The sequence below is a fragment of the Rhizopus delemar genome, genomic scaffold (genome assembly GCF_000149305.1).
Source record: "Rhizopus delemar RA 99-880 supercont3.14 genomic scaffold, whole genome shotgun sequence".
NCBI classification, from domain to species: Eukaryota; Fungi; Mucoromycota; class Mucoromycetes; order Mucorales; family Rhizopodaceae; genus Rhizopus; species Rhizopus delemar.
In genome coordinates this window covers 548,704-573,883 of record NW_027137840.1, presented here as the reverse complement: position 1 = coordinate 573,883, position 25,180 = coordinate 548,704, and the positions used below count along the sequence as shown (strand labels likewise).

The following is a 25,180-nucleotide window of genomic DNA, read 5'->3' as shown; positions in this document are numbered from 1 at the left end:
TAATATTTTTAAATGATATTCAAGAATAATATCACGATATTATATAACAGTATATAGGTTATTACTGTTGTAGAACAGTAACTGATTGTAGTTGACACTAATAAATATAAGTCTTAATACAAGATCATAATTAAAATAAAATAAAATACAAGTTTATTTAAATAAGATCATACAATCAATTCCAATTAAACATGTTCTTTTAAAATACGTATTGTATTCATGAGAGTTCTTTGATAAGAAGAAGTATCAACTAAAATAACCAAATCCAATCCAATGTCAGGAATATTGCTAATCTTTCACATAATTGAAATAACGCGTAAAATAACGTTATTCAAATCAGTGAGGAATTCCCAGAATAAAAGATAATCTATGACAGACATACAAAAGAACAAATGAAAAGTTTTCATAATCATAAATAGAGATGACACTTGATAAAGCACCTGAAAGAGTAGAAGAACGTTTACAATGCAAGATATCAAGTCATTCACTCAATAAGATATAAATATCTGCCTTCAATTAGAATAATTTTTACTTTAACTTAAACTGAAATAAAGATCAGACTCGAAACGTTCACAAACTGTTTCTTTATTTTTGTTTTTACCTCTTGTTTTCTATTATCTTAACAATTACAATTAGTTTTTTTACGACTAATGTTTGAACCATAATGAAGAAATAACGATATTTTAAGAATCGAGGAAGCAATGTGATCCTTACATAATATCAATGATGTTATTTAGTTAAAAAACTTAGTATCTATATTACATTCATCAAAAGATGCTTAGAAATAAGCTTCCATTTGGTATGCATGCTCGGACAGTGGATGATGCCACTTTGCAAGACATCCTTGTTATAGCATATACGCTAAGAACCCTAAATCGGTCGCAAAAATTTTGGCGGCCATATCGATGTTTCATATAACTGCCATACATCAGTAATGTTAGAATTCAAGAAACATACAAAGGAGTTGGCGATTGCTAATCCTTCACAAAAGTAAATGAGGGCAAGCTGAGGAAATCAGATGCTTACAGTGCCAGATGAGCTCCAAAATTCAATTTTTCAGATCCCATTCAAACTTATACCCAATAGAGCATACTATTGGATAAGTTATTTCCCAAAGTCTCGGGGTGTGAAAGCAAATATTCGCTCCGCAATCATAGAAAAAGTGCGGATATGTTATAAAATGAAGGGTCATATAAAATTGTTTCTATTCGATTGTTTCTAATACAAATTTGCATACTATAAGCTCTAATTGATTAAAGTATTTTTGCAAAATCTCCGCCAAAATCTCCGACATTTCTATTTTTTTATTGCTGTTTTTAACATATTTCTCTTCATCAAATACAGATATTTTAGCAAAGCTATAACACCTATTGTTGGACCATATAGTTACACAAATGTTCAAAGTTTTATTAAAATCTGTAAAGAAGTCATTGATATAGAGCGTGCCCAAAAAAATTGCATACCGCCTATTTTCAAGCGCAGATATCTACAACAAATAGTCGGAATTGGAAAACGAAAATGGTACCAATCGATGCGCAATGGCCAAAAATATATATTTCCATATTTGGAATGTAGCTATAGCGCCGATTGAACCGTAAATATCATGATTTATCCATCGTGGCCTGAAGTGCCAATTGTCCCTCTACTCTTTGCTGACGATGTCGCAGTCATTGGCTCGGCAAAGTCAGTAAATGAGATGCTCAAGCTACAGTGGGTGGACTAATTGTCCCAGTGTTTCAACGTTTTTTACTTTCGACTCCATAACTCAACCAATTCTTAGGCTAAGCGGCTAGTTCTATGCTCATTAGAAATGTCGCGGTCCGTACTACATAATATCAAAAACTCGGATTTCGGAGAGTACACAGTCTGAGTTAATCAACAATAGAAAAAAAACACCGCACTGGGACAATTTTTCCGCTACCCGCTTATTTTGCAATGCATTCTGAACATCGCTTTCTTATCAATCATAAATCGCCGGAATTTGCATACCAACCTTATCTATGACAATCTATGACTCGTACCTTTAGTGTAAAGTATAAGTAGCTTTACGTTATCGGTTTTTTTTACAATATTCTTAGTCTCTATCTATACTGTACTTTCTCATCTTTATCTTGCCTCAAATGACTCGTACTATCAGCAAATCTGCTCAAAATCAAATACAATTGCTCTTGGCTAGTAACATGGCATATGAACAAGTTATGAAACGCATTTCCGGATTGAAAAAATCCACTTTAGGTAGGTGCACCAACAAGTTCTTTCCAAACAGAATGAAGGCAGCCCCTGGTCGAAGAGCAACTATTGGTGAAACTACCAAGTCATACATCCGTAGACAAGTAATAAAGGGTGAATTCAAGACAGCCAAAGCAGTACATCAATATCTGAATGGTTTGGGGTATACTATTGGTTATTCTGGGGTCTTAAAACTTCTTAAAAGTATGAACTTCAGAGCTAAAATTAATGCCAAGAAGCCTCTGCTTAGTAAACAGCACAAGGAACGACGTTTAGCATGGGCTATGGCTTACAAAGACTGGACAACCGATGATTGGAGGCGCATGGTGTTTAGTGATGAGACTAAAGTCAATGTTTTTGGGTCAGACGGTTGCAAGTATTACTGGAGTCGACCAGACGATGCATTGCAGCCTCATCACTTAGATCTTACAGTAAAAGGTGGCCAAGGAAGTGTTATGGTATGGGGTTGTATCACTTACGATGGACCTGGGTATGCTTGTTGGATACATGGTAGAAGTATGAAAGCTATAAATTATGTGAATATCTTAGAAACTACCCTTATGGAAAGCTTAAAGTACTATGGATACAATCCTGAGGATATCTATTTTCAACAAGATAAAGATCCTAAGCACACTTCGAAGCTTGCTAAGCAATGGTTTGTGGATAATAACTTCAACAGTGATCATATCTATAGCTGACCAGCCCAAATTCCATATTTAAACCCTATTGAACACGTATGGCATCACCTTAAACTCAAGCTGAGTGTATATGACACTAAGGCTAAAGGTGTACATGAGTTATGGGAAAAGATTGAAAAAGAATGGAATACTTTTACAGTGGACGAGTGTAGACGATATATAAATAGCATGCCTGATCGTTGCAAAGCAGTTATTAAAGCTAAAGGGGGACATACCCGCTATTAAATAAAATTTATGTTCAAGCGGAAAAATTGTCCCAGTGCGGTGTTTTTTTTCTATTGTTGATTAACTCAGACTGTGTACTCTCCGAAATCCGAGTTTTTGATATTATGTACAGTGGCCGTCAAAACTGGTCGCATGTTTTCATATTTTGCCTATACGCACTATCTTCTTCTTCATTTCTTAGTCTATAGCAATGAAATATACTTCATTCGAAAGAGCAAACTCTGGACAATTATATGGTAGCACAGATATCACAGTAGAGCCAGTATACTGGTAGTAATTGGCACTTAAAGTCCGATGGTACATGCGACCAGTTTTGACGGCGTTTATAACTAACATAATATAGTCACAAAAATGTGGCTTAATAATAATATTTTTATATTTTTTTTCTCTCTTTCTTCTTTCATCGTAATATCATTTACATGTAAGTGTTTTTTTGTTAAATTGCAGCATGCCATTAAGACATTATACCATTGCAGATCCGACATGCGTGCAATTTCAAATGACAAAGCAAACAACATCTACTCATTGCTGAAATCCAAGAAGCCAAACAGCAAAATAGCAAAACAAGTTGGCGTTAGTCGTACCACTGTTCAGAAATACCGCTCATCTCTTAAAATGAGTGGAAATGTTGATGAAGGTGGTCGCCCAACTCTAATTAGCGAACGCATGGTGAACTACATCCGGAGATTAGTCACCTTAGGAAGAAAAAATAATGCTGTAAAGATCCAGAAAGCTCTAAAAGAAGAATTTGGAATGTCTGTAAGTGACAGTACCATGCGCCGTGTTCTTAAAAAAGCTGGCTTTATAGCATTTGTCAAGCCCCAAAAACCTTTGCTGCGCAGCCAAAACATCGTGAAACGCCTTCAGTGGGCCAAATCGCACCAGCATTGGACTGTGGATGACTGGAAACGGGTCATATTCTCTGACGAGACCAAAGTAAATCGTTTTGCATCCGACGGAAAGGCCTATGCATGGAAACTACCCCATGAGGAATTGAACTCGCGACATGTACAGCAAACCGTCAAGCATGGAGGCGGCAACATCATGGTCTGGAGCTGCATTACATGGGAAGGAGTTGGGTGGATAGTTGATGTAGATCATCGTATGAATAGCGAAGGCTATCTTGAGGTCCTAAAAGACGACTTACTCAAGACAATGAAAAGCTATGGCTTGGATTCTTCCAAAATGGTGTTTCAGCAGGACAATGATCCGAAGCATACGTCGAAGGTAGTGAAAGAATGGATTAGCCAGCAGCCACTCGAAGCATTGGAATGGCCTCCTCAATCACCGGACCTAAGTCCCATAGAGCATATGTGGGCTCATTTAAAGAGAGAGCTATTTCATAGCTATGAGGCACCACCAACTAGTATGCATGAGCTATGGGAGCGTATAGGTCAGACCTGGTATGCCATTTCCAAAGAAGAATGCCAAAAATACATCGAAAGTATGCCGAAAAGGTGCGTTGCAGTTATTAAAGCAAAAGATCGTTGGACTAAATATTGATTTTTTTAAATAAAGTGTGCAAAAATGTTGACTTATAAATGCCGTCAAAACTGGTCGCATGTACCATCGAACTTTAAGTGCCAATTACTACCAGTATACTGGCTCTACTGTGATATCTGTGCTACCATATAATTGTCCAGAGTTTGCTCTTTCGAATGAAGTATATTTCATTGCTATAGACTAAGAAATGAAGAAGAAGATAGTGCGTATAGGCAAAATATGAAAACATGCGACCAGTTTTGACGGCCACTGTAGTACGGACCGCGACCTTTCTAATGAGCATAGAACTAGCCGCTTAGCCTAAGAATTGGTTGAGTTATGGAATCGAAAGTAAAAAACGTTGAAACACTGGGACAATTAGTCCACCCACTGTATTGTAAAAAAATATATGTTTTTAAGCTTATACTCGTTCATTACTTACTTTATGTTTGCACATGGGTGTAATTTGCCATTAGTCATTAGAGATGTTAGCAATGACAACTTTCTTTACCAAAAAGAGCTTTTGAGCAATAAACAACAACGTAAGTGTGATATTCTTATAGTTTTATCGTATTGGAAAGAACAAATTTGCCCATGAGGTTCATGTTCGACATCCGAATGTATACCATTTGGAATTCCTAATGTAAAAAAAAAGAAAAAGAAAAGAAACGATATTAGACTTGGTTGTTATTATTTTTCTTATAAACTTACATTTGAACTGTTGTTGAGTTTTCTTTTATACCTTTTGTATCCTCAATGTTAACTATGCTCTCTGAAACAAAAGGGAAAAAAAATCAGTTCATTTGAACACGTAAAATTGTTACTGTTTAGGAACCAACTTCCAAATTTAGTATTTTTGCTTTAGTCGTTTTGATCACGCATTTTTTTCTATCTTACTCCTCTACTAAATCCTGAATATTACTTTTTTTGAAATGAACGCCACCAACAACAAAGTTAAATGCCAATGCACCAAATGCAGCAACTGTCCTGAAGGATTCAAGTGGATTGCAAAGAAAACCGCTAACGCTCATAAGCGTATAGACAAAGTTGGAGAAGGTACAATTTTTTTAAAGAAATGCAGAAAGACTAAAGTGTAATTAAAATAGTTTTGAGACAAAGAAGATTGGAAAACACCTTCGAGCAACCCACTACGTCTACCGAAAGAAGCACGTTTGAAGGTATATTTATAAATCCACCCTTTTTTTTATTAAACAAATTTAGAATTCGACATTGATGTTGACATTGATGCCGACATGGACGAAGAAATGACCAATGACCAACAACTGGTGTATCTCCTTGTCCTTTACCTTGTACTTTTCCAAGCAAAGCACCTTTCATATGAAGCAGGTGAAGACTTGTTGGCCTTTCTTTCCTTCTTTGTTCGTGCTCTTGGCCATGGCATGGAGATTCCTACAAAGATCTTCACTGTTCGTACCATGGTCAATTATTCCTCTGCCAGTAGTGGTGTCTCCCGTTTTCTTGTCTGTTCTCTTTGCAGAAGTGTGTACGACACAGGGAGTTTGTATACCGGACAATGCCCTTTTGTTAGGTTTGCAAACAAACCACACAGACAAGAGCGCCCATGTGGTAATTCACTTTTTGTTGGCAGCAGCCTGAATCCCGTCCTTGAGTTCCCGTACAACTCAATTGTGGAAACGTTGAAGAAGTTCTTTGTCCGTCCGAACTTTGAAACAGAGATTGAACAGTGGAGAGGTCGATATGTGGAGGAAGGTGTGTTGTATGACATCTATGATGGTCGAGTCTGGAATGAGACGGTCGACTCAGCTGGGGAGCCATTTGTGAGTAAAAGACGATCATTAATGGTGTCATTGAACGTTGATTGGTTTCAACCTAGTGATGGTATGCACTACTCTTGTGGTGGTGTATATCTCACGATTAACAACCTTCCAAGGAGTTCCAGGATGATGTTGGAAACCTTCATCCTGGTTGGTATGATTCCTGGGCCTGGCGAGCCCACGGATGACCAGCTCCAAAACTTTTTGCGACCAATGATTGCAGGGCTGAATACCTTGTACGAAGGTATGATGATGCCAACGTACCAGTACAGAAACGGTGAAATGGTACGTGTTGCTTTGATGTCCGTTAACTGTGATGTACCAGCAGCTCGCAAAGTAGCTGGGTTCATGGGTCAATCCGCGCACAAAGCCTGCAACAAATGTTCTACTGTGTTTTCGCGAATCAGTACTGGTGCAAATTCAACGAAGCCAGGTTTTTCCGACTTTGATGATGAGCACTGGATTCTGCGAAACAATACACAGCAGCGCCAAGAAGCATATGCTTCGCTAAATGCCACTCACATTACGCAACAAAGAACCCTGCAGACGGACATAGGAAGTAAATGGAGTGAACTTCACCGACCAGAGTATTTTGATGTCGTGAGATTGATAACAGTTGATCCCATGCACAATTTATTTCGAGGCACGCCAAAAAGAATGGTTGAAGTTTGGGTAGATCATGGGCTTCTTGCCATAGCTGATTTCAAAGCCATGGCTGATAGGTCAGTTGCAATCATTATTCCTTCGCAGAACTGTAAAATCCCTAAAGGTAAGCAACGAGTGTAAAAGAATTTGTTCTATAGCAATGCTGAATACTAATTTGCTTGAAAAAAAAAACCAGAACAAAAAAGGCAAGATCGAAAGTACCTTTAGTGATACGAAAGCTGATGAATAGGGGAACGTGGTGTGTTGTGCTTTCGCTTTTTCAGTTTAAGCAAAGATTAGTCGGTGAGCATTTTGCCAATTGGATGGAATATGTAAAAGTAGTGAGATTGGTAACTGGTTTTTTAGTTACAACAGAAGAAATACACGCAGCACATTTTTCATTCAAAAAATTTGGCAAGACTTGTACTCGGCTACATGGAAAAGAATCAGCAACACCAAGTATGGGATAAAACTAAATGACCAACGATAAATGCTAGTCACAGGGAAAAAATAAAAAAAACATTAAAATATTCTGCTTGATACTTAAGAGATGATGTTTTTGAAGTTTTATTTAAATAATATTATATGAAAAAAAATGTTATCTTTGTCTAGGAGGAAGAGAAGCAGAGCTCTCATCAACATTACTGATGTTGGCAACAAATCTCTTCATGGCGTCTTTCATTTTACTCAATGTATGTATACGTATACCAGACTAGATCTTGCTCATTTTCTGTTGATAGATGCTGTTAAATGAGTTGTGATATTTCTGAATATTTTCAAAATATTCAGCAAGACGAAGGTTTTCTGCTTCATCAATATCGCAGTTGTCTTCAACATCTGGCAAGTCATCAGAAAGTGGCTCAACCAAGGTGAAGTGTTTTAAGTATACAAATATGAACAAAAAAGAATTAACGAGACCGAACAATAGTTCTAAAGTCGAATACTTTTATTAAAGAAAGATTTCAAGGCTATTTATATTGGTTGAGCAAGACCTGAGATTAAATGACAAGAGATAGTTACGACCGATATGATTTGACATGTATAAGAAAAATTTTATAAACTGATGTAAATAATCAACTGTTGAGATGAAAGTGAAACTTGACTGTTCAGGGCAGTTGGTAATTATCAGGATCTATTCTTATTCAAACTCATTTGTAAAGATTTAGCTTAGAATGATTGTATCTTATTGACATGTCAAAACATGACACAAGGAAAAGCACAAAGGGAAAGGAATTCGTGTAATGCAACTTGTCAAGAAGGTATGCTTGCAAATTTTAGCCGTATCCGGACAGGAACAAGCACTAATGCAATTGTCAACTACTTTTACAATATATTTACCGACCCTGGTAAAGGAATCGCACGAAAACTACTAATAACCAAAAAGAATTACTGCTTAATATACTAGCAAGATATGCCAGATACTACAATACTTACGTCCTCAGCTATTTTTTCCATCATAGAACAAGCAATATCAAAATTAATTTCATATGCTTTTGCTCTCTTCTCCTCCTCAAAAGCGGCCAACTTTGCATCATGAAAGCCATAGTATGTTCTAATGCTATCTTGACGATAATCAACAATACCTTTGGTTAAAAGATATAGCTTGTGATCAACTCCCAAGTTTCTACTACGGCCCAAGTAAAATGACTTGATCTGATTGTGGTAAGATTCAATCTAGTTATTTGCATGAAATGAAGCTTCCTAAATAATTGTAATATCTTGTTAAAAAAGCACTGGAATATGTCAGTGAATAATATAGTAAACGTGGGGCCATGCTTGACTCCATCTTTGCTTCTTTGGAACCCATAGCTTGTTGAAGTAATCAACAAAAGAGATGTTCTCTTTGTACTTGAGATTGAACAAGCTAACAGAAAGATCAAATTCTTCGCACGATTTAGCATACATCATGCTGTTCAAACTTGTACGTACAGCAGAACGTACGTTCTCTGACTGCTCAGTAGCTTTGTTCACTTCGATCTATTGTTTTACAGCATTAGCAAATATAGTGCTTACGAAACCAGAATATATCACTTACGTCTTTCTTGATATGGGTCTCCCATGCACGTTTGATATACCAATGGCAAAGCAAGACCTGAACTGCATCACCGAAGACACTACGAATAGCACCAACCTCTGTTAGGCTGCAATCGATTATGATCTTCTTTAGCTTCAAAGTGAATGTAGACTTCAACGAAGTCAGCCATTGCTCCGATGTGGATAGCACTTCATGATCTGTAATGAAAAAGCAGACCGGAACACTTTTGCTCGTAATTGGGCTTCCAACAACAGCTGTAAAGAGATAGCTATTCTCAGCGGGATTGTTCAAGGACTTGCAGGTCTTGTGCGTTGAATCTATACACCATTCTTCTGCTTCTTTGAGGAGTTACAAAAATGTCAGTTTCTTTTAATTAGTATTATTCTTGGCTGTAAATAACTTGGGGATACCTTTTTTTGCCAAAAGGAAACCCAAGATAAAAGAAAGGGTCCATTCTCATGGAAACGAATCAACGAAAAGAATCCCTCTTGCTTAAGTGTATCGACCCAAAGCTTGATACTTTCCTTGTCGTTACTATGATTTCTAGTCAGATATGCAATGCGTGCATCAATCAAGTTCTTGACATCTTTGTACTTTACAAATAATGCAGCAGGCATAGTACCGAAGCGAGTATTGTTCTCAAGCCAAAAGCAAAGTATTTAGACTAGATTAATTGAAGGTATCTTCTTAGAGGAGCTTGTTGTTACCTGATCTAATCGAGATTCATCAAGTCTCAGAAGATCCTTGATCTGTTTCCAATCAAGGTCACGATCAACATGCTTCGTAATCCACTCTCTGACCTCAACAGGAAGACGAGCCTTGATCATCTCTTGGATATTAGCAGGATCATACACAATATGTTGCCATTGATACGAAACCCTGATGGATTCGTCAGTCATAATATATTTCAGGAGTTTTGCAGTGCATCCAATCTTGATAGACTCTTTTGTCTTTTTGAGGCGCCTTCCTCTTGCTGTCTTCTCCTAGGCTTTCCATAACGATCGCAGACATAAAAGATTGACTCAAGCTTGAAGGGTTCAATCAAATCTTGACCAATATATTTAGCATTGCCAGGGTAATTTCGCTTTGAATGCTTGATTCAGTTTGCGTGTCTACTGGCAACGTTCTTGAACCAATCAGCAAACAATTCCTCAGATTCAAATCTAAGATTCACCTCACCTTCAGCATATGAGAGAGAGCATCTACTGTTCAAATCATCAGTAATGTTGGTGATATCGTTAGTGTTCATATTATCTGTGGTTTTTATCAAAAAGCGTAATGAGGGAAATGCGAAAAATTTTATTCGTTATTATCCTGTAAATATTACGGCTGTTTTTAAGTATTTGTGACTGATGTTTATCGTTGATCATTTATATTTTTCGGAGCTGCGATAGACGTTGCAAATAATATTACGTGTGCTCACTTAAGCGATACAACATAATCCTAGGCCGATGTACGAAGTCGTTGGCCATTATACGTACAAAAATATAATTTAGAGAAAAGATACATATGAGGTTCAATTTGAAAATCTTTTTAGCGTTGTTTGCAAAATACATATACTACTACATGTTTAAAACGCTACTAGTACAAATATATATATAGTTTAAATATTTTAAATCTTGTTTTGTAGCAATTATTCTGATTAAAAGATATAATAAATATATTGTGCGTCGATGTTTTTTCATCGTTTCGAAATATGCTTTTCCACGGTCTACCAATGTTGTTTTTATCATAATGATCTAATTCAAGTATGAAATCAAAAAGTCACAAAAAATGGATTTTAGGGAACACTGGAAATGAAGGGAACAAGAGTAATTTCCATTTATTGCTCAGATCTTGTAATTCTTCGACATTGTAGTAGTAACAAGTATATTTCAGAAATGCGGAGCAGGCGATGATGTCACTTGAACTTTTTTAGCACGATCATGAGAAGCATTCAAAAAATCAGGTAATCAACTAGAACAAAATCATTTATAGTAAAAATGTGTGTTTGTTTTTGGGCTAAAGCAAAAGATATGTCTCGGAGGTCGTTGATCCCAAGTAAGCTCCGATCTACATGAAACTCTGCATATACATTTTTGTACCTTGTATCATCTTTGATGCCAGATTTGGTAAGATTTCAATCAGCGCATCAGGTTCCATTGGCCATTGAATTTGCCTAGTCTACCGCTTAGATTAGTCAGGGTTGTTATGTTCTGGTAAAGTAAAAGGTGATAACAAAGATAAACCAAAGAATATTTTTTGAGACTGAACTTTATTTAAGACAATCTTAATTGTTAAAAAGAAATCATTAAGGTCTACTATCTGTATTCTTGTATCAGTTGGCGGGTAAATGAGTAGTTATGAGTGTGGATCCAATAATTGATATGTTTGATTGAATAATGATCACTGAATCGATTATGAAAATTTTTAATTCGTTGTTTTTATAGAGCTTATTGTTCTTTAACTGATCTGGGAGAATTGTGTTGTAGAACAGTAACTGATTGTAGTTGACATTAATAAATATAAGTCTTAATACAAGATCATAATTAAAATAAGATAAAATACAAATTTATTTACAGTGGGTGGAAAAATGGTTCCAATGTTTTTGATTTGCAACTTTAAAGCTTTATATCTTTTGAACTACAAAGAGTAGCGGCTCACAAAAACATGCATTTTGTAGCGCCTTTCAAGCTAATATTAGTGCAAAAAGTTTTTGCCTGTACCGTTACACAATCGGGAAAAAATTAAGACTAAATACAAAAACCGACATTGGAACCATTTTTCCACTATGTGCATTATTTTATTAATATCTTGTATGACCGCCTTTCGCAGCAATTACAGCCCTACAACGATCTGGCATACTATTTATGTATCTCCTACAGTCTTCTGCTGTAAAAGTAGACCATTCTTTTTCAACGCGATTCCATAGTTCATGCACACCTTTTGCCCTAGTATCATAGGCACTTAACTTGAGCTTAAGGTGGTGCCAGATGTGCTCTATTGGGTTTAGATCTGGACTTTGTGAAGGCCAGTTGAAGGTATGATCACACTTGAAGTTATTGTCCTTGAACCATTGCCTAGCTAGCTTAGACGTGTGTTTAGGATCGTTATCCTGCTGAAAATAGATGTCCTGAGGATGGTAGTCGTAGTACTCAAGGCTATCCATAAGAGTTTTACCAAGTATTCCGACGTAATCAGAAGCTTTCATCGTGCCTTCACTAATCCAGCATGTATAACCAGGTCCGTCATAGGTAATACAACCACGTACCATAATGCTACCACCCCCTCCTTTAACTGTTAAGTCGAGATGATGGGGTTGAAGTTTATCATCTGGTCGACTCCAATAGTACTTGCAACCATCTGAGCCGTAAACATTAACTTTTATTTCGTCACTGAATACCATGCGTCTCCAGTCGTCGCTTGTCCAGTTTTTATGCTCTTCCGCCCATGCTAGTCGTCTTGCTTTCTGAGCCTTAGTCAGTAAAGGCTTTTTTACCTTGATCTTAGCATGGAAGTTCATGCTTTTCATAACCTTAATGGTGCCTGAGTAACTAATAGCGTGACCAGTGCATACTAGATACTTATGAACAGCCTTTGCAGTCTTGAGGGTACCATTAACAATCTGCTTACGTATATAAGACTTGGTGGTAACGCATAGAACAGCCTTTCTACCAGGGTTTGCTATTACTCTACCAGGAGAAAACTTGTTGGCATATCTGCTTAAGGTAAATTTTTTTAAGTTTGGAATACGTTCCATTATCACTGAGTATGGCTTGTTCTGTAAAACCAACGATTTGATGCTTTCTTGCTTGTTTTTAGAGAGAGCGCGAACCATACGTGTAGTGATACCCTAGAGCTTCGATATATGGAGAAAGAAAAGGAAAAAAAATATTTGACCGAGGATAAATTACTTTTATAAGTTACGTAGGCTTTTTCGGCGGTATTCGGAACAGTATGACTCATAATTAGCCAAAAAACTCCAGCGAAAGCTCCACCAATTAACAAATAAACTTATATACAGTTGTAGTGGAAAAATGGTTCCAATGTCGGTTTTTGTATTTAGTCTTAATTTTTTCCCGATTGTGTAACGGTACAGGCAAAAACTTTTTGCACTAATATTAGCTTGAAAGGCGCTACAAAATGCATGTTTTTGTGAGCCGCTACTCTTTGTAGTTCAAAAGATATAAAGCTTTAAAGTTGCAAGTTGAAAACATTGGAACCATTTTTCCACCCACTGTAAATAAGATCATACAATCAATTCCAATTAAACATGTTCTTTTAGAATATGTGTTGTGTTCATGAGAGTTCTTTGATAAGAAGAAGTGTCAACTAAAATAACCAAATCCAATCCAATGTCAAGAATATTGCTAATCTTTCACATAATTGAAATAACGCGTAAAATAACGTTATTCAATTCAGTGAGGAATTCCCAGAATGAAAAGATAATCTATGACAGACATACAAAAGAACAAATGAAAAGTTTTCATAATCATAATTATAGATAACACTTGCTAAAGTACCTGAAGATTAGAAGAACGATAACAATAGAAGATATCAAGCCACTCACTCAATAAGATATAAATACCTGCCTTCAATTAGAATAATTTTTACTTTAACTTAAAACTGAAATAAAGATCAGTCTCAAAAAGTACCTAAACTGTTCCTTTATTTTTGTTTCCACCTTTTTCTCAATTATTATTACCATTATACAACAGGCTGTACCAATTGACAAATGCAAAGTAATGAGTGTTGTTGTTGAATGAATGTGTAAAAAAATAAGAAATTTGACCAATGCGCAGTTGATTGTCGACAATGGTGTCATGTTTTGACATGTCAATAAGATAACAGTCTTATCAATATAAGCTAAATCTTTACAAATGAGTTTGAATAAGAATAGATCCTGATAATTACCAACTGCCCTGAACAGCCAAGTTTCACTTTCATCTCAACAGTTGATTATTTACATCAGTTTATAAAATTTTTCTTATACATGTCAAATCATATCGGTCGTAACTATCTCTTGTCATTTAATCTCAGGTCTTGCTCAACCAATATAAATAGCCTTGAAATCTTTCTTTAATAAAAGTATTCGACTTTAGAACTATTGTTCGGTCTCGTTAATTCTTCTTTGTCTATTTTAAATACTTAAAACACTTCAAATGGCCTGAATGAATGATGATGGTGATAATAATAATAATGAATTTGCACTTGCTGGCTGATAAAGCTGTCCAAGCAAAGTGATTTTTTTAAATGATTGTATGGTGGTATCAGTGTACGTATTTGTGATCATACTGTAGCGGACAAAACTGGTGCACAAAAATGAAAATCAGTATTGCATCTACGCCGTATGTCTACGACTTTTGTGACATATACCATCTGAAAGGCAGTCTAAAATATACATTATGATATGTAAACGGGAACTGTGTCGGACATCCCTCAGGCATAACGTCATTTTTAGTGATTTTTTGAATATTTCAATTTTCGCCAAAAATATAGTACTTGTCTAGCCTTCCTTCAATTTTCCTCATATCTCTCCCGTTTGCTTTCAGATTTTACAGTATATTAGTGAGCTTTAGTAGCTCTTGAAAAATACATAAGCCCATGCTTATTTTGTATTTCCCATTGAATTCCTCCTTTTGTTTTTACCCTATTCACTATAACAAAGTACTTGCCTTATATGCTTAAGAAAATAAGCAACTGTAAAAGCGAAGCTCTGAGATTTCGAATACACTTAGTGTTTAGGATAGGGGGGTTTTAGGTAAAAGCAGTATAACAACAAAGATAAAGAAATACTGTTAGAACTTGGTATCTCTTTATTAAGTTAAGATAACTAAGATTGAATCTGATAAATTCTACATGTAAAAAGTGAGAGTATTTATAGACATGATACGGATAAAGAATTAGGACAGATTTATGATCAATTTGACAGAATAGATGATTACTATTTCTAATTATTAGTTTAGCCTGTTCCTAGCTTGTATTGTCAATTATGCTATTGGGATGGTTTCAGATAACTCTGGATGTAGGACTATTTAGGAGACGGTACGGATGAATATAAAATCCTCTAGTTCCGTGATTGGATATTATGGCTAATAATAATATCTCAGTTAGGGTAAATGTTTTCATGATTAAAGATGATCCAGTAAGTAATTGTCATTCCTTATTCAACATGCTCATATCGTCAATAAACTATATTACAACCATGTCATCTTATTTGACTGTGTGAAGTTAATATGAATAAAGCTTAATATAAAAATCTATCCAAAGTCTTTTATTGATTTGTATTGGGAATAATGTTATAAATGATTCCAGGTTATGTCATCATACTCTTCAGGATCGTATCCGATTCCTTTTACTAACTTAAAGTGACTATAATCTTATGTATCCTTAACACTTAGTTCGTACGGCAGCAGATCTTTTTAGGGTAGCAAGAATCTCCAAATGGACAATCAACAGGATAAGAAAGGAAGAAAAGAACATCAAGGCTTGTGACCGTGGTAGTCGACCGGTCGTAATCAGCAAAATAACTAATGCAATCATCCGCCTAAAGTTTCGACAAGAACCTTTACGCACAGTTTCTGATGCTCAGCTCTTTTTGAGGTCCTTAGGATACAGTATTAGCAAACTGTCAGTCAGAAGGCACTGTAGGAAGCTAGGTTTTGAGTCTGGAACTAAGGAATCGAAGATTTTCATTAGCTGTATAAGCCAGAAAAAGCGATGAAAGTGGTATCACGACAAACCATCGCATACTATAGAGGGCTGGAAGTCCATCATATTTAGCAATGAAAAAAAAATGAAGGTTATGAGTGCAGATAGTATACACTAATATTGAAAGCAAGTCGAGCAATTTTAGCGATCTTTTTGTTTTGCCAAATAAAGAATATGAAGCAAAAACTACAAAAAGACAATAGTTGTGAAACTAAAGATTATGTATGACTTTATTAATAAAAAATATTGAGGGTATTTATACTTTTTGAATGTCTGGGTCTTTACCGCTATTTCAATTGATCGGTTAAAAGAATGATATGGAATATAAGGAAGGATAGTGGATAATCAATAGCCGCTGTCTACTTGACGAATCAAGGGACAATGAAGTAATTAAACTATTGATCTAACGATAATTATAGAATAGGATTGAACTGCCGTTGTTGTAATCAGGTTCCGATATAGTCTTTTAGAACGCTGGTAGGACAACAGGGCAAGATTGGCTATTGCAGAATTCTCACGTTTATTAATAGAGATCTGGTTAGACTATAATTCTGTAGTATCCAAGTTTATCCATGAATGTTCACTTTATTAGTTGTGTGGATACAACATGTACTAAGGGAGAAGGTACTCTTTTTGAGGGAGATGATTACCACAGCAAAGACAAGAAATACCAACTAGAATAACTACTGTAAGTTCTATTAATTCACTTCAACTGCAACGAGAACCAAGGCCGACTGAAAAAACCTACTTCGTTCAATTGGTACCAGAATATAGAATCCAGGGAGAGTTTGTTAAGGTAAGTGTTCGCTTGTAATTACAAAAATAATCTCTGAGAGGAGAAGTATTTCTGTAAGGAGGTGTAAAGAATAAAAGTAAAAATAAAATAAGACTCGAATAAAATTGAATCAAAAATGAATCCAAGTAAAACGATGATGTTTATTTGCTTTACAATTGACAGTTATTTATACCTTTACAGATATCGATAAATACATTAAATGACTATAAAAATATGAGAATATTAAATAAAAACAGGCCATTCAAGGGATAAACTTTCGATTATTGTTAGAGATGGTGGTGATAACAAATTAACGTATGAGGAGTTGCTTGATCAGGGATAGAGGTAGAGGAGCAGTAGGTTCAGAGACAAAATATCCAAATTAAGAAAAATTATTCTAGCCAACTGGGTCACTTTGTGACGTAGCCATCGAAACCCATTTCGGAACCGCTACGGACACCCCACTTCTTGTAAAATAATTTTCTCTTTTTCTTTTTTTTTTTGTCTTTCCTTTTCCCTCTTTTATCGTTTCCTTTCCCGTCACCTCCTTCATCATCATACAATATGCTTCCTTCACTAAAGAGTACACCATCCAGTCGTATGGTCAGCGATTAACCTTGATTATTTCTTGCTGCCACTACAAATAATCGTGCAAATTTGTTAACAGATATATTATCAATCTTGCGAAAGAGCTTAGAATCGTGTGACATCCGGTAACTGATTGTTGATCGCACTGCCTCCTGTCTCTGCTACAAATCGTTTAAACCGTCGTTAATCTTTTGGTTAAGAGAAGTTACAAGATTTGTGGCAGAGACAGGAGACTGCTGGTACATTTATTCGTTAACTGATCTCGCAAGACGCAACTTCCATCAGTTATGTTATGGCTCCTGTTTATTATCCATTTGATATCTAATGGTGCTCGGCAGCCAATGATACTTTTCAAATCAATGCTTTATTTGTCTTTTTGGTCTTTTATAAACCACTCATATTGCTTTATATACAGGTTTTATTGACCACTCATATTGCTTTATATACTTCTTTATAGACCACTCATATAGCTTATATACTTCTTTATTGACCATTCATATTGCAATAAATATTGCTTTATACAGTGGGTCAAAAAACTGCACCAACGCAACCCAGTTTTTCTGAAATACAAGTATAGCTCTGTCAGTTTAACAGTAAACATTACGAAACTTGGAACAGAAAGAGTTACTACTGTTACTACTTATTAACGAAAGTTTCCAAGTCCGATTCGGAGTACTGATCTAAAGAGCACTCAGCAAAAAGAGGAGGTCGGTTGGTGCAGTTTTTTGACTTTTTTAATATTAGTGGATCCACCCTTCTCTGCTAACACTGCTTGCATTCTGTCGGGCATACTGTCTATATATTTGATGCATTATTCCTTAGTAAACGAATTCCATTCATTTTTGACTCTTTGCCACAGTTCATGGATGCTGGTCGCCCTATTATCATACATGCTCAGCTTTAACTTCAAATGATACCATATATGTTCAATAGGATCAAGGTCTCGACTTTATGATGGCTAATTGTCGATATAAATCATGCCATTAACCTTCATCAATTGTGTTGTAGAATTTCATCGATGTTTAGGATCATTGTCATGCTAAAATACCGACATTTTCCAGCTACGACCATAGTACTCCATAGTGTCTTTTAGACTTGTACCAAGGATTTTTTGGTATACCTCTGAATTCATGGTACCATTATAGATCTGACATGCGTATCCAGGTCCTTCGCTGGCTATACAACCCCATAACATGAGACCACCGTCTCCATGCTTCACAGTAACGTCGATATGGTGAGGCTGTAAATGATCACATTTTCTTTTCTAATAATACTTGCAGCCATCAGAGCCCCAAATGTTGATTTTCGTCTCATCAGAAAAGATGACACGTCGTCAATCATGTACTGTCCAATATTGATGCTTTTTTGCCCATGCTGATCGAGCCTTTTTGTGCTTTTCAGTCAATAATGGCTTTTTCTTTTTGGTCTCAGCATAAATTTCAACTGAATGTAAGACTTTAATTACCGATTGATACGACATAGGGCGCCCCAGCTCCTCCAACTTCATTTGCACGTCCTTGGCAGTCCCCAAACAACCTGTGAGCACTTATCTCTTGATGTATCGGCGTGTTGACTCTGCCACAATGCTCGGTCTACCTCCTCTTTTACGTATTCAATCGTGCATCCACTTATTTGCATACCTATTGACGGTATTTCTATGCACTCCAACCCGTTTCTCAATGACTGAAGGATCAGCACTGTTCTCTAATAATGCTTTGATACTGTTTTGAATATCGGATGGAAGCTTTTTGGGCATTTCTAATGATGGATAGATACTGACGATGTACAATGGGTTTGGGTAAAGCAGGAAAGAAAAAAAACAGAAAAAAATTGCAAAAACTTTATTTGAAGGCTCCCAGTGTGACCAGGTATAAGAAAGATTAGATTAAATCTGCCGGAATAGTCTCAGTCCAGACATATGATATCAAATACCTTTTCATTTTAAAAGTCAAAAAACTGCACCAACCGACCTCCTCTTTTTGCTGAGTGCTCTTTAGATCAGTACTCCGAATCGGACTTGGAAACTTTCGTTAATAAGTAGTAACAGTAGTAACTCTTTCTGTTCCAAGTTTCGTAATGTTTACTGTTAAACTGACAGAGCTATACTTGTATTTCAGAAAAACTGGGTTGCGTTGGTGCAGTTTTTTGACCCACTGTATATACAAAAAAATAGGGATTTGTTTTATAAAAATAGCTTTTTTTTTATTTAAATAAAATAATAATAACAATATATAGTATTTCTTTGCTCGTAGCGTTTTAAAAGCTTACTTGACTTACCTAATGCCATCAAAATAGCATCATCTAATCTAAAAAAACATCGATTAATCTCGTGGATCTCAAAAAGTTCTCATAAGAAGAAGTAAAAAAAAAGCCAAGCTCAAGGATGCAAAGACACAAGGATTCAAGGAATTGGGCACTCAAAGCAAAAGAAGAAAAGACATCAGTACTCAAGAACCAAAGCAAAGGCGAGAAAGAAATAGTAAAAGGCCAAAGCAAAGTAGCATGTATCTATAATAATTATTAGCTATTGAGTATACGTAGTAGAAGTAATAGTACCTTTCTTTAAATAGGCCAGAAGACTAGCTAAACTTATACCAACAAGTAAAAAAAGTAGCACGTATCTATAATAACTATTAGTTATTGAGTATGCGTAGTAAAATTAATAATATCTTGCTTTAGATAGCCCAGGACAACTAGCTAAAGTTAAAGCCACAAGTAAAAAAAAGAAACAGCACGCATCTATAATAACTATTAGTTATGAAGGATATTTAGTAAAAGTAATAGTACCTTGCTTTAGATGAACCAGGAAAAAGAAAAAAAGAAAAAAAAAAACGTCATCCAAGCTTATACCAACAAGTAAAAGAAGAAGAAAAGGTAGTCCTTAGAAAGAGACTTTATAAAGACCATTTAAACCACAAAAAAAAAGCAGGCAATACGATTTTACTAAAGTAAAAGTACCATTAGAACAGAAATAGAATATATATAATATTAAGAACTTACCTTTTAGAAAGAATGTTTTTTTTTTAAAAAAAAAAAAGAAAAAAAAAGTACTTTTTTTATAGCCTCATTTTACCAGTGTTACGATTACCTACTATCGATTAAAAACAAGTTTTTTTTAAATATGGTTTAACTATTGAAACACTCAGAGAGGGTATTCATAAACAGTTTAAAATCTTTTTTATTATTATTCAAATGTAATATCTTTAACTGCAAAGGCTTTTTTCTTTTCCTTTCTTTGCTTTTCTTTTTTTTTTGTAAAACAAATAAAGTACTACCTTGCTTTTGTATACATCTTCAATTTATTTTGTACTCTTGTTTTTTCTTCCTTAAAGTTTATTTTAAAAAATGTCTCGTCGCGTCGCCACCCCCATCAGTGTCCCCAGCAATGCTCCCAAAAGGGCAAGAATTTCTATGAGCATTGCTGGATCATCATCCACTGTTGTTCCTGCTTCTGCTCCCGCTTCTGTTGTTCCTGTTCCTGCTCCCGCTCCCACTTCTGCTTCTGCTCCTGTTCCCGCTTCTGCTCTTGCTCCTGCTCCTGCTTCTGCTTCTGTTCCTGTTGCAGGCTTCAGTAGCTTTACAACTCCTCGCTTGGAGAGCTCTGTTGGTGCTGAAGCCATCCGAGCAGCCTCTGGTTTCGCACCAGATATAATGGCTGCTCAGGTACAGCAATTGACACAATTGCTGCAGCAACAGCAACAGCAACAGCAGCAGCGAGCTTCAGAAGCTGAGGTCGACCAGGCCAAAAAAGAATGTAGTGTAAGTCTAGAACAGATTTATCAAATTAGTAATTGTAATTTAATACCTATATTTTATACCTTTCTTTGTGATGTAGAGCTATTTAGCAGAATACTACCGTGATTACGTTGTTGGTCGCAGAAGCGAATTTGACTTGGACGTGACCTTCGCCCACAAGAACAACAGAAAGGTCAAGGCCCTGTTATCTGAGCAAGTCAGGAAGCATCGTCGTTTTGATTTGCTCACCACTTCGCAAATACACACCATTATCAGGAGCAAGTATTCCTATTTGATGAGCAAGGCCAAGGGGAAGACAGTTGTTTCAACAAAAACAACCTGTCGTAGCCGTGTAAATACGGTGAGTATTTAATATTTAGAAGATTATATTATAAAATATAGAAAATGCTTACATTAACACCTTATGATAGAAACTCTCTAACAGGAGATCTATTTACATGGCTAACCCTTCAGCGTTCGACGCCCGTTTCCCGTTCGCTGGCAAAATTCTGACTGTTGACTGGACGTCAGATGAAGAAGATGGGCCAGAGGACGCGAACGGTCGTACGTTCGTGGTCAAAAGGCCATCATTTAGGAGCAACGAAGTAAGTAAAATGTTGGTAACAAATTTCATTTTCTAATATACCTTAATCAATCTACAGGTGGTGCAATTCCACGAAGAGTTGCAAAAAAAATACAAGGAATCCATGAAGAAAAAGGGGGCTCCACCAACTATTAGAAGAATAATAGAAAACGTTGAGGTGGAGTTCCCTGACAAGCTCGATGATACTGATTTTCCTTCCTGGGCTTTTTCTTCTCCTGGTCTTGGTTTTCCAACCTCTGTTTCTGCTTCTTCTTCTTCCTTTGCTGCTGCCAATCCAATGCAGTAGGCATTCTCTTTCTTTTTTTTTGTTTCTTATTTTGTTGTCTCTTCACAAATCGAATAAAAATTTTTAAAGAAAAAAAAAAAGAAAAAACTATTGCATGGTTCTTTAGTAAAATATATAATAAAATAATAATAGTGTTTTAATGGCTTGGTATATTTGTTACATAAAAATTCGTCTTGGCAGAGCGAGAGTAAGAAGGTGATTATCAACATAAGGGCATACGGCAACAGGATTGAAAATTCTGTAGATTGGAAGTATATTGTTGCTTGAAACTGGATCAAATTGATTCTTCCACACTTGGATGCCAGTACCATCGAAGGTGGGAAAATGTTGAGTCGCATGGCTGTACCAATTGACGAATGCAAAATAGTGAATGGAATTGTTGAATGAATGTGAGAAAAAAAATGATATTTGGCCAATTCGTAGTTGGTTGTTCATAATGGCTTGAATATATGATGACGATGATGAATGATTGTCGGATTGTTGGTAACGTTGTCCAAGCAAGTTAATTTTTTTAAATGATTGTATATTTGTATTGATTGTATTGGGCATAGGTATTTCATAAGTATTCATATAGTAGTTTTGTAAGATTTCATAGTGTTCGATGCATAAAGTTTGTTGTTTGATGTTGATTTCTGAATGAAGGGCTTGTGGTGGCAGAGGCTCACTACCAGTAATTGTCAGGTTAAATAGACTTGGTCCGTCTATGAATTGAGAGTAATCAAATGGCGTTAAACCACTCTCGTCATTCGTAACCTCGCCTATTTCCTTTATGAAGTTGATCAGTAGAAGCATTCCTTGATTGTTGGTGTTAATGAGGGTTGGTAATGAATGGATAAGGTCTTGTGTGTGGATAATTTGTGTAAGCATAGTAACATATGTGGTTTCAAAGCCTGTCTTGTAGTTGATGTTGATTTTTTTGACATCGCCATTCAAGCGTTCAAAGCCATAGAGCCAAAAGGCATAGGAGGGACCAAAGTCCAAAAAGCATTCTTTCAAATGCATGTGCATATGCACATTTGGTGTTATTGATTCTTTTCCATATAGTCGAGCACAAGTCTTGGCAAAGGTCTTGAATAAGGAATGTGCAGCATGTATCTCTTCTGTTGTAACTACAGGACCAGTTACCAATCTTACTGCTTCCACGTAGCGCATCCAATTGGCAAAATGCTCACCAACTAATCTTTGCTTCAGCAGAAAAGGCGAAAGCACAACACACCACGTTCTCCATTCATCAGCTTTCATATTACCAAAGGTACTTTCAATCTTGCCTTTTTCGTTTTTTTTTTTTTTTATAACAAAAAATTAGTGTTCAGATTTATTATAGAATAAGTTCTTTTACGCTCGTTACATACTTTTTGGGATTTTAGAGTACTGTGAAGGAATGATAATAGAAGCTGATTCATCAGCCATGGCTTTGAAATCAGATGTGGTAAGCAGCCCGTGATCTACCCAAACTTCAACCATTCGTTTTGGCGTACCTAGAAATAAATTGTGCATGGGATCAACGGTTGTCAATCTCACGACATCAAAATACTCTAGTCGGTGAAGTTCACTCCATTTACTTCCTGTGTTCGTCTGCAGGGTTCGTTGTTGCGTAATGTGAGTGGCATTTAGCCAAGCATATGCTTCTTGGCGCTGCTGGGTATTGTTTCGCAGAATCCAATGCTCATCGTCAAAGTCTGAAAAATCTGGCTTCGTTGAATTTGCACCAGTACTGATTCGCGAAAACACAGTCGAACATTTGTTGCAGGCTTTGTGCGCGGATTGACCCATGAACCCAGCTACTTTGCGAGCTGCTGGTATATCACAGTTAACGGACATCAAAGCAACACGTACCATTTCACCGTTTCTGTTCTGGTACGTTGGCATCATTATACCTCCGTACAAGGTATTCAGCTCTGCAATCATTGGTCGCATGAAGTTCTGGAGCTGGTCATCCGTGGGCTCGCCAGGCCCAGGAATCATACCAACCAGGATGATGTTGGAAACCTTCATCCTGGAACTCCTTGGAAGGTTGTTGATTGTGAGATATACACCACCACAAGAGTAGTGCATACCATCACTAGGTTGAAACCAATCAACGTTCAATGAAACCATTAATGATCGACTTCTATTTACGAATGGTTCTCCAGCCGAATCAACAAGACTGTTCCACACTCTACCATCGTAAATATCGTAAAACACGCCTTCTTCCACATGCCGATGTCTCCATTCTTCGATTTCTGTTTCGAATGTTGGACGAACAAAGAACTTCTTCAACGTTTCGACAATTGAGTTGTACGGAAACTCGAGGACAGGCTTGAGGCTGCTACCAATAAAAAGTGAATTGCCGCATGGGTGCTCTTGTCTGTGAGGATTGTTCGCAAACCTAATAAAAGGGCATTGCCGGGTATGCAAACTTCCTGTGTCGTAAACACTTCTACAAAGAGAGCAGACAAGAAAACGGGAGACACCACTACTGGCAGAGGAATAATTGACCATGTTACGAGCAGTGGAGATCTTTGTAGGAATCTCCATGCTATGGCCAAGAGCACGAACAAAGAAGGAAAGAAAGGCCAACAAGTCTTCACCGGCTTTCACCGAGAGGTGCTTTGCTTGAAAAAGCACAATGAACAACAGCAAAAGGTGACGAAGCTGCTGTTCATCACTCATTCTTTCCTCTTCGTCAATGCTCATTCCATCTACCAGATTGCAAAATAGAATTCAATAAATAAAAACTTTCTTATATAAAATGCTTTGTTGACTAATAATATACCTTCACTTTCTGGTTCAGGAATTGCTAAAGAGTATTCAATGGTTTCCTCCTCGTGGTTATTAGTTTCATTTGCTCTTCTTGATTCTGTTTTTTTTTTAACATTAGCACGGTTGTATTTCTGTTGGAAAATAAAAAAAAAACCTCTGTTTCTAACTCTGTCGATAAGTACATGGCCTCTTACAGTTCTCTTTGCAAGCATTCTATATCCATTGGGGTGTTTGATGCATTCAGAACAGGTGCAAACAATTTTGGTAGCGTTGAAGTTGTTCATGTTGTTTATAGTTTTTAAATTTGGAAATAGCAAAAAAATAGGTAGAAAGAGAAAACGTGCCTGATAAAAAAAAACATGTTAAATTTCAAAAAACAAAGTCGGTGCTTAAAGTAACTTTTTTTTCCCTGGTTTTGTTTCATGGAATACACTAGATGCTCACGGTACAAAAGATAAAAAAGAAAGCCCAAGTTCTGGTCAAATGTAAGTTTATGAAAAAAAATAATAGCAACCAAGTCTAATGTTGGTTTCTTTTTTTTTTCTTACATTAGGAATTCCTAATGGGACACATTCGGATGACGAACATGAACCTCATGAGCAAAGTTGTTCTTTACAATACGATAAAACTATAAGAATATCAGACTTATA

General features: G+C 36.3%; 10 protein-coding genes across 10 annotated transcripts; 6 read left to right on the top strand and 4 right to left on the bottom strand.

Annotated features, from left to right (window-relative positions):
• Positions 1-2,120: 2,120 nt before the first annotated feature.
• On the top strand, positions 2,121-2,927 carry RO3G_14561 (uncharacterized protein; the record flags this gene model as incomplete). The annotated part of the gene is made up of 1 exon (XM_067669145.1): positions 2,121-2,927. One exon carries the CDS (start codon positions 2,121-2,123, stop codon positions 2,925-2,927), a length of 807 nt encoding a protein of 268 aa, XP_067525246.1.
• An 840-nt stretch (positions 2,928-3,767) lies between these two features.
• RO3G_14560 (uncharacterized protein) lies at positions 3,768-4,655 on the top strand (the record flags this gene model as incomplete). Its single annotated transcript, XM_067669144.1, has 1 exon — positions 3,768-4,655. One exon carries the CDS (start codon positions 3,768-3,770, stop codon positions 4,653-4,655), a length of 888 nt encoding a protein of 295 aa, XP_067525245.1.
• A 911-nt stretch (positions 4,656-5,566) lies between these two features.
• Positions 5,567-7,375, top strand: RO3G_14559 (uncharacterized protein; the record flags this gene model as incomplete). The annotated part of the gene is made up of 4 exons (XM_067669143.1): positions 5,567-5,690; positions 5,741-5,812; positions 5,856-7,199; positions 7,326-7,375. 4 exons carry the CDS (start codon positions 5,567-5,569, stop codon positions 7,373-7,375), a joined length of 1,590 nt encoding a protein of 529 aa, XP_067525244.1.
• Positions 7,376-8,818: 1,443 nt separating this feature from the next.
• On the bottom strand, positions 8,819-10,009 carry RO3G_14558 (uncharacterized protein; the record flags this gene model as incomplete). The annotated part of the gene is made up of 4 exons (XM_067669142.1): positions 8,819-9,052; positions 9,111-9,364; positions 9,511-9,703; positions 9,818-10,009. 4 exons carry the CDS (start codon positions 10,007-10,009, stop codon positions 8,819-8,821), a joined length of 873 nt encoding a protein of 290 aa, XP_067525243.1.
• A 1,769-nt stretch (positions 10,010-11,778) lies between these two features.
• Positions 11,779-12,849, bottom strand: RO3G_14557 (uncharacterized protein; the record flags this gene model as incomplete). The annotated part of the gene is made up of 3 exons (XM_067669141.1): positions 11,779-11,783; positions 11,973-12,173; positions 12,270-12,849. 3 exons carry the CDS (start codon positions 12,847-12,849, stop codon positions 11,779-11,781), a joined length of 786 nt encoding a protein of 261 aa, XP_067525242.1.
• A 3,862-nt stretch (positions 12,850-16,711) lies between these two features.
• RO3G_14556 (uncharacterized protein) lies at positions 16,712-16,918 on the top strand (the record flags this gene model as incomplete). The annotated part of the gene is made up of 2 exons (XM_067669140.1): positions 16,712-16,721; positions 16,833-16,918. The coding sequence occupies 2 exons, from the start codon at positions 16,712-16,714 to the stop codon at positions 16,916-16,918; spliced, it is 96 nt and encodes a 31-aa protein (XP_067525241.1).
• A 1,284-nt stretch (positions 16,919-18,202) lies between these two features.
• Positions 18,203-18,919, bottom strand: RO3G_14555 (uncharacterized protein; the record flags this gene model as incomplete). The annotated part of the gene is made up of 3 exons (XM_067669139.1): positions 18,203-18,403; positions 18,509-18,618; positions 18,886-18,919. The coding sequence occupies 3 exons, from the start codon at positions 18,917-18,919 to the stop codon at positions 18,203-18,205; spliced, it is 345 nt and encodes a 114-aa protein (XP_067525240.1).
• Positions 18,920-19,546: 627 nt separating this feature from the next.
• Positions 19,547-19,935, top strand: RO3G_14554 (uncharacterized protein; the record flags this gene model as incomplete). Its single annotated transcript, XM_067669138.1, has 4 exons — positions 19,547-19,642; positions 19,734-19,764; positions 19,843-19,878; positions 19,919-19,935. 4 exons carry the CDS (start codon positions 19,547-19,549, stop codon positions 19,933-19,935), a joined length of 180 nt encoding a protein of 59 aa, XP_067525239.1.
• Positions 19,936-20,508: 573 nt separating this feature from the next.
• RO3G_14553 (uncharacterized protein) lies at positions 20,509-21,539 on the top strand (the record flags this gene model as incomplete). The annotated part of the gene is made up of 3 exons (XM_067669137.1): positions 20,509-20,922; positions 20,999-21,259; positions 21,330-21,539. The coding sequence occupies 3 exons, from the start codon at positions 20,509-20,511 to the stop codon at positions 21,537-21,539; spliced, it is 885 nt and encodes a 294-aa protein (XP_067525238.1).
• Positions 21,540-21,944: 405 nt separating this feature from the next.
• On the bottom strand, positions 21,945-24,742 carry RO3G_14552 (uncharacterized protein; the record flags this gene model as incomplete). The annotated part of the gene is made up of 5 exons (XM_067669136.1): positions 21,945-22,963; positions 23,141-23,266; positions 23,351-24,469; positions 24,544-24,661; positions 24,725-24,742. The coding sequence occupies 5 exons, from the start codon at positions 24,740-24,742 to the stop codon at positions 21,945-21,947; spliced, it is 2,400 nt and encodes a 799-aa protein (XP_067525237.1).
• Between the last annotated feature and the right edge of the window lie 438 nt (positions 24,743-25,180).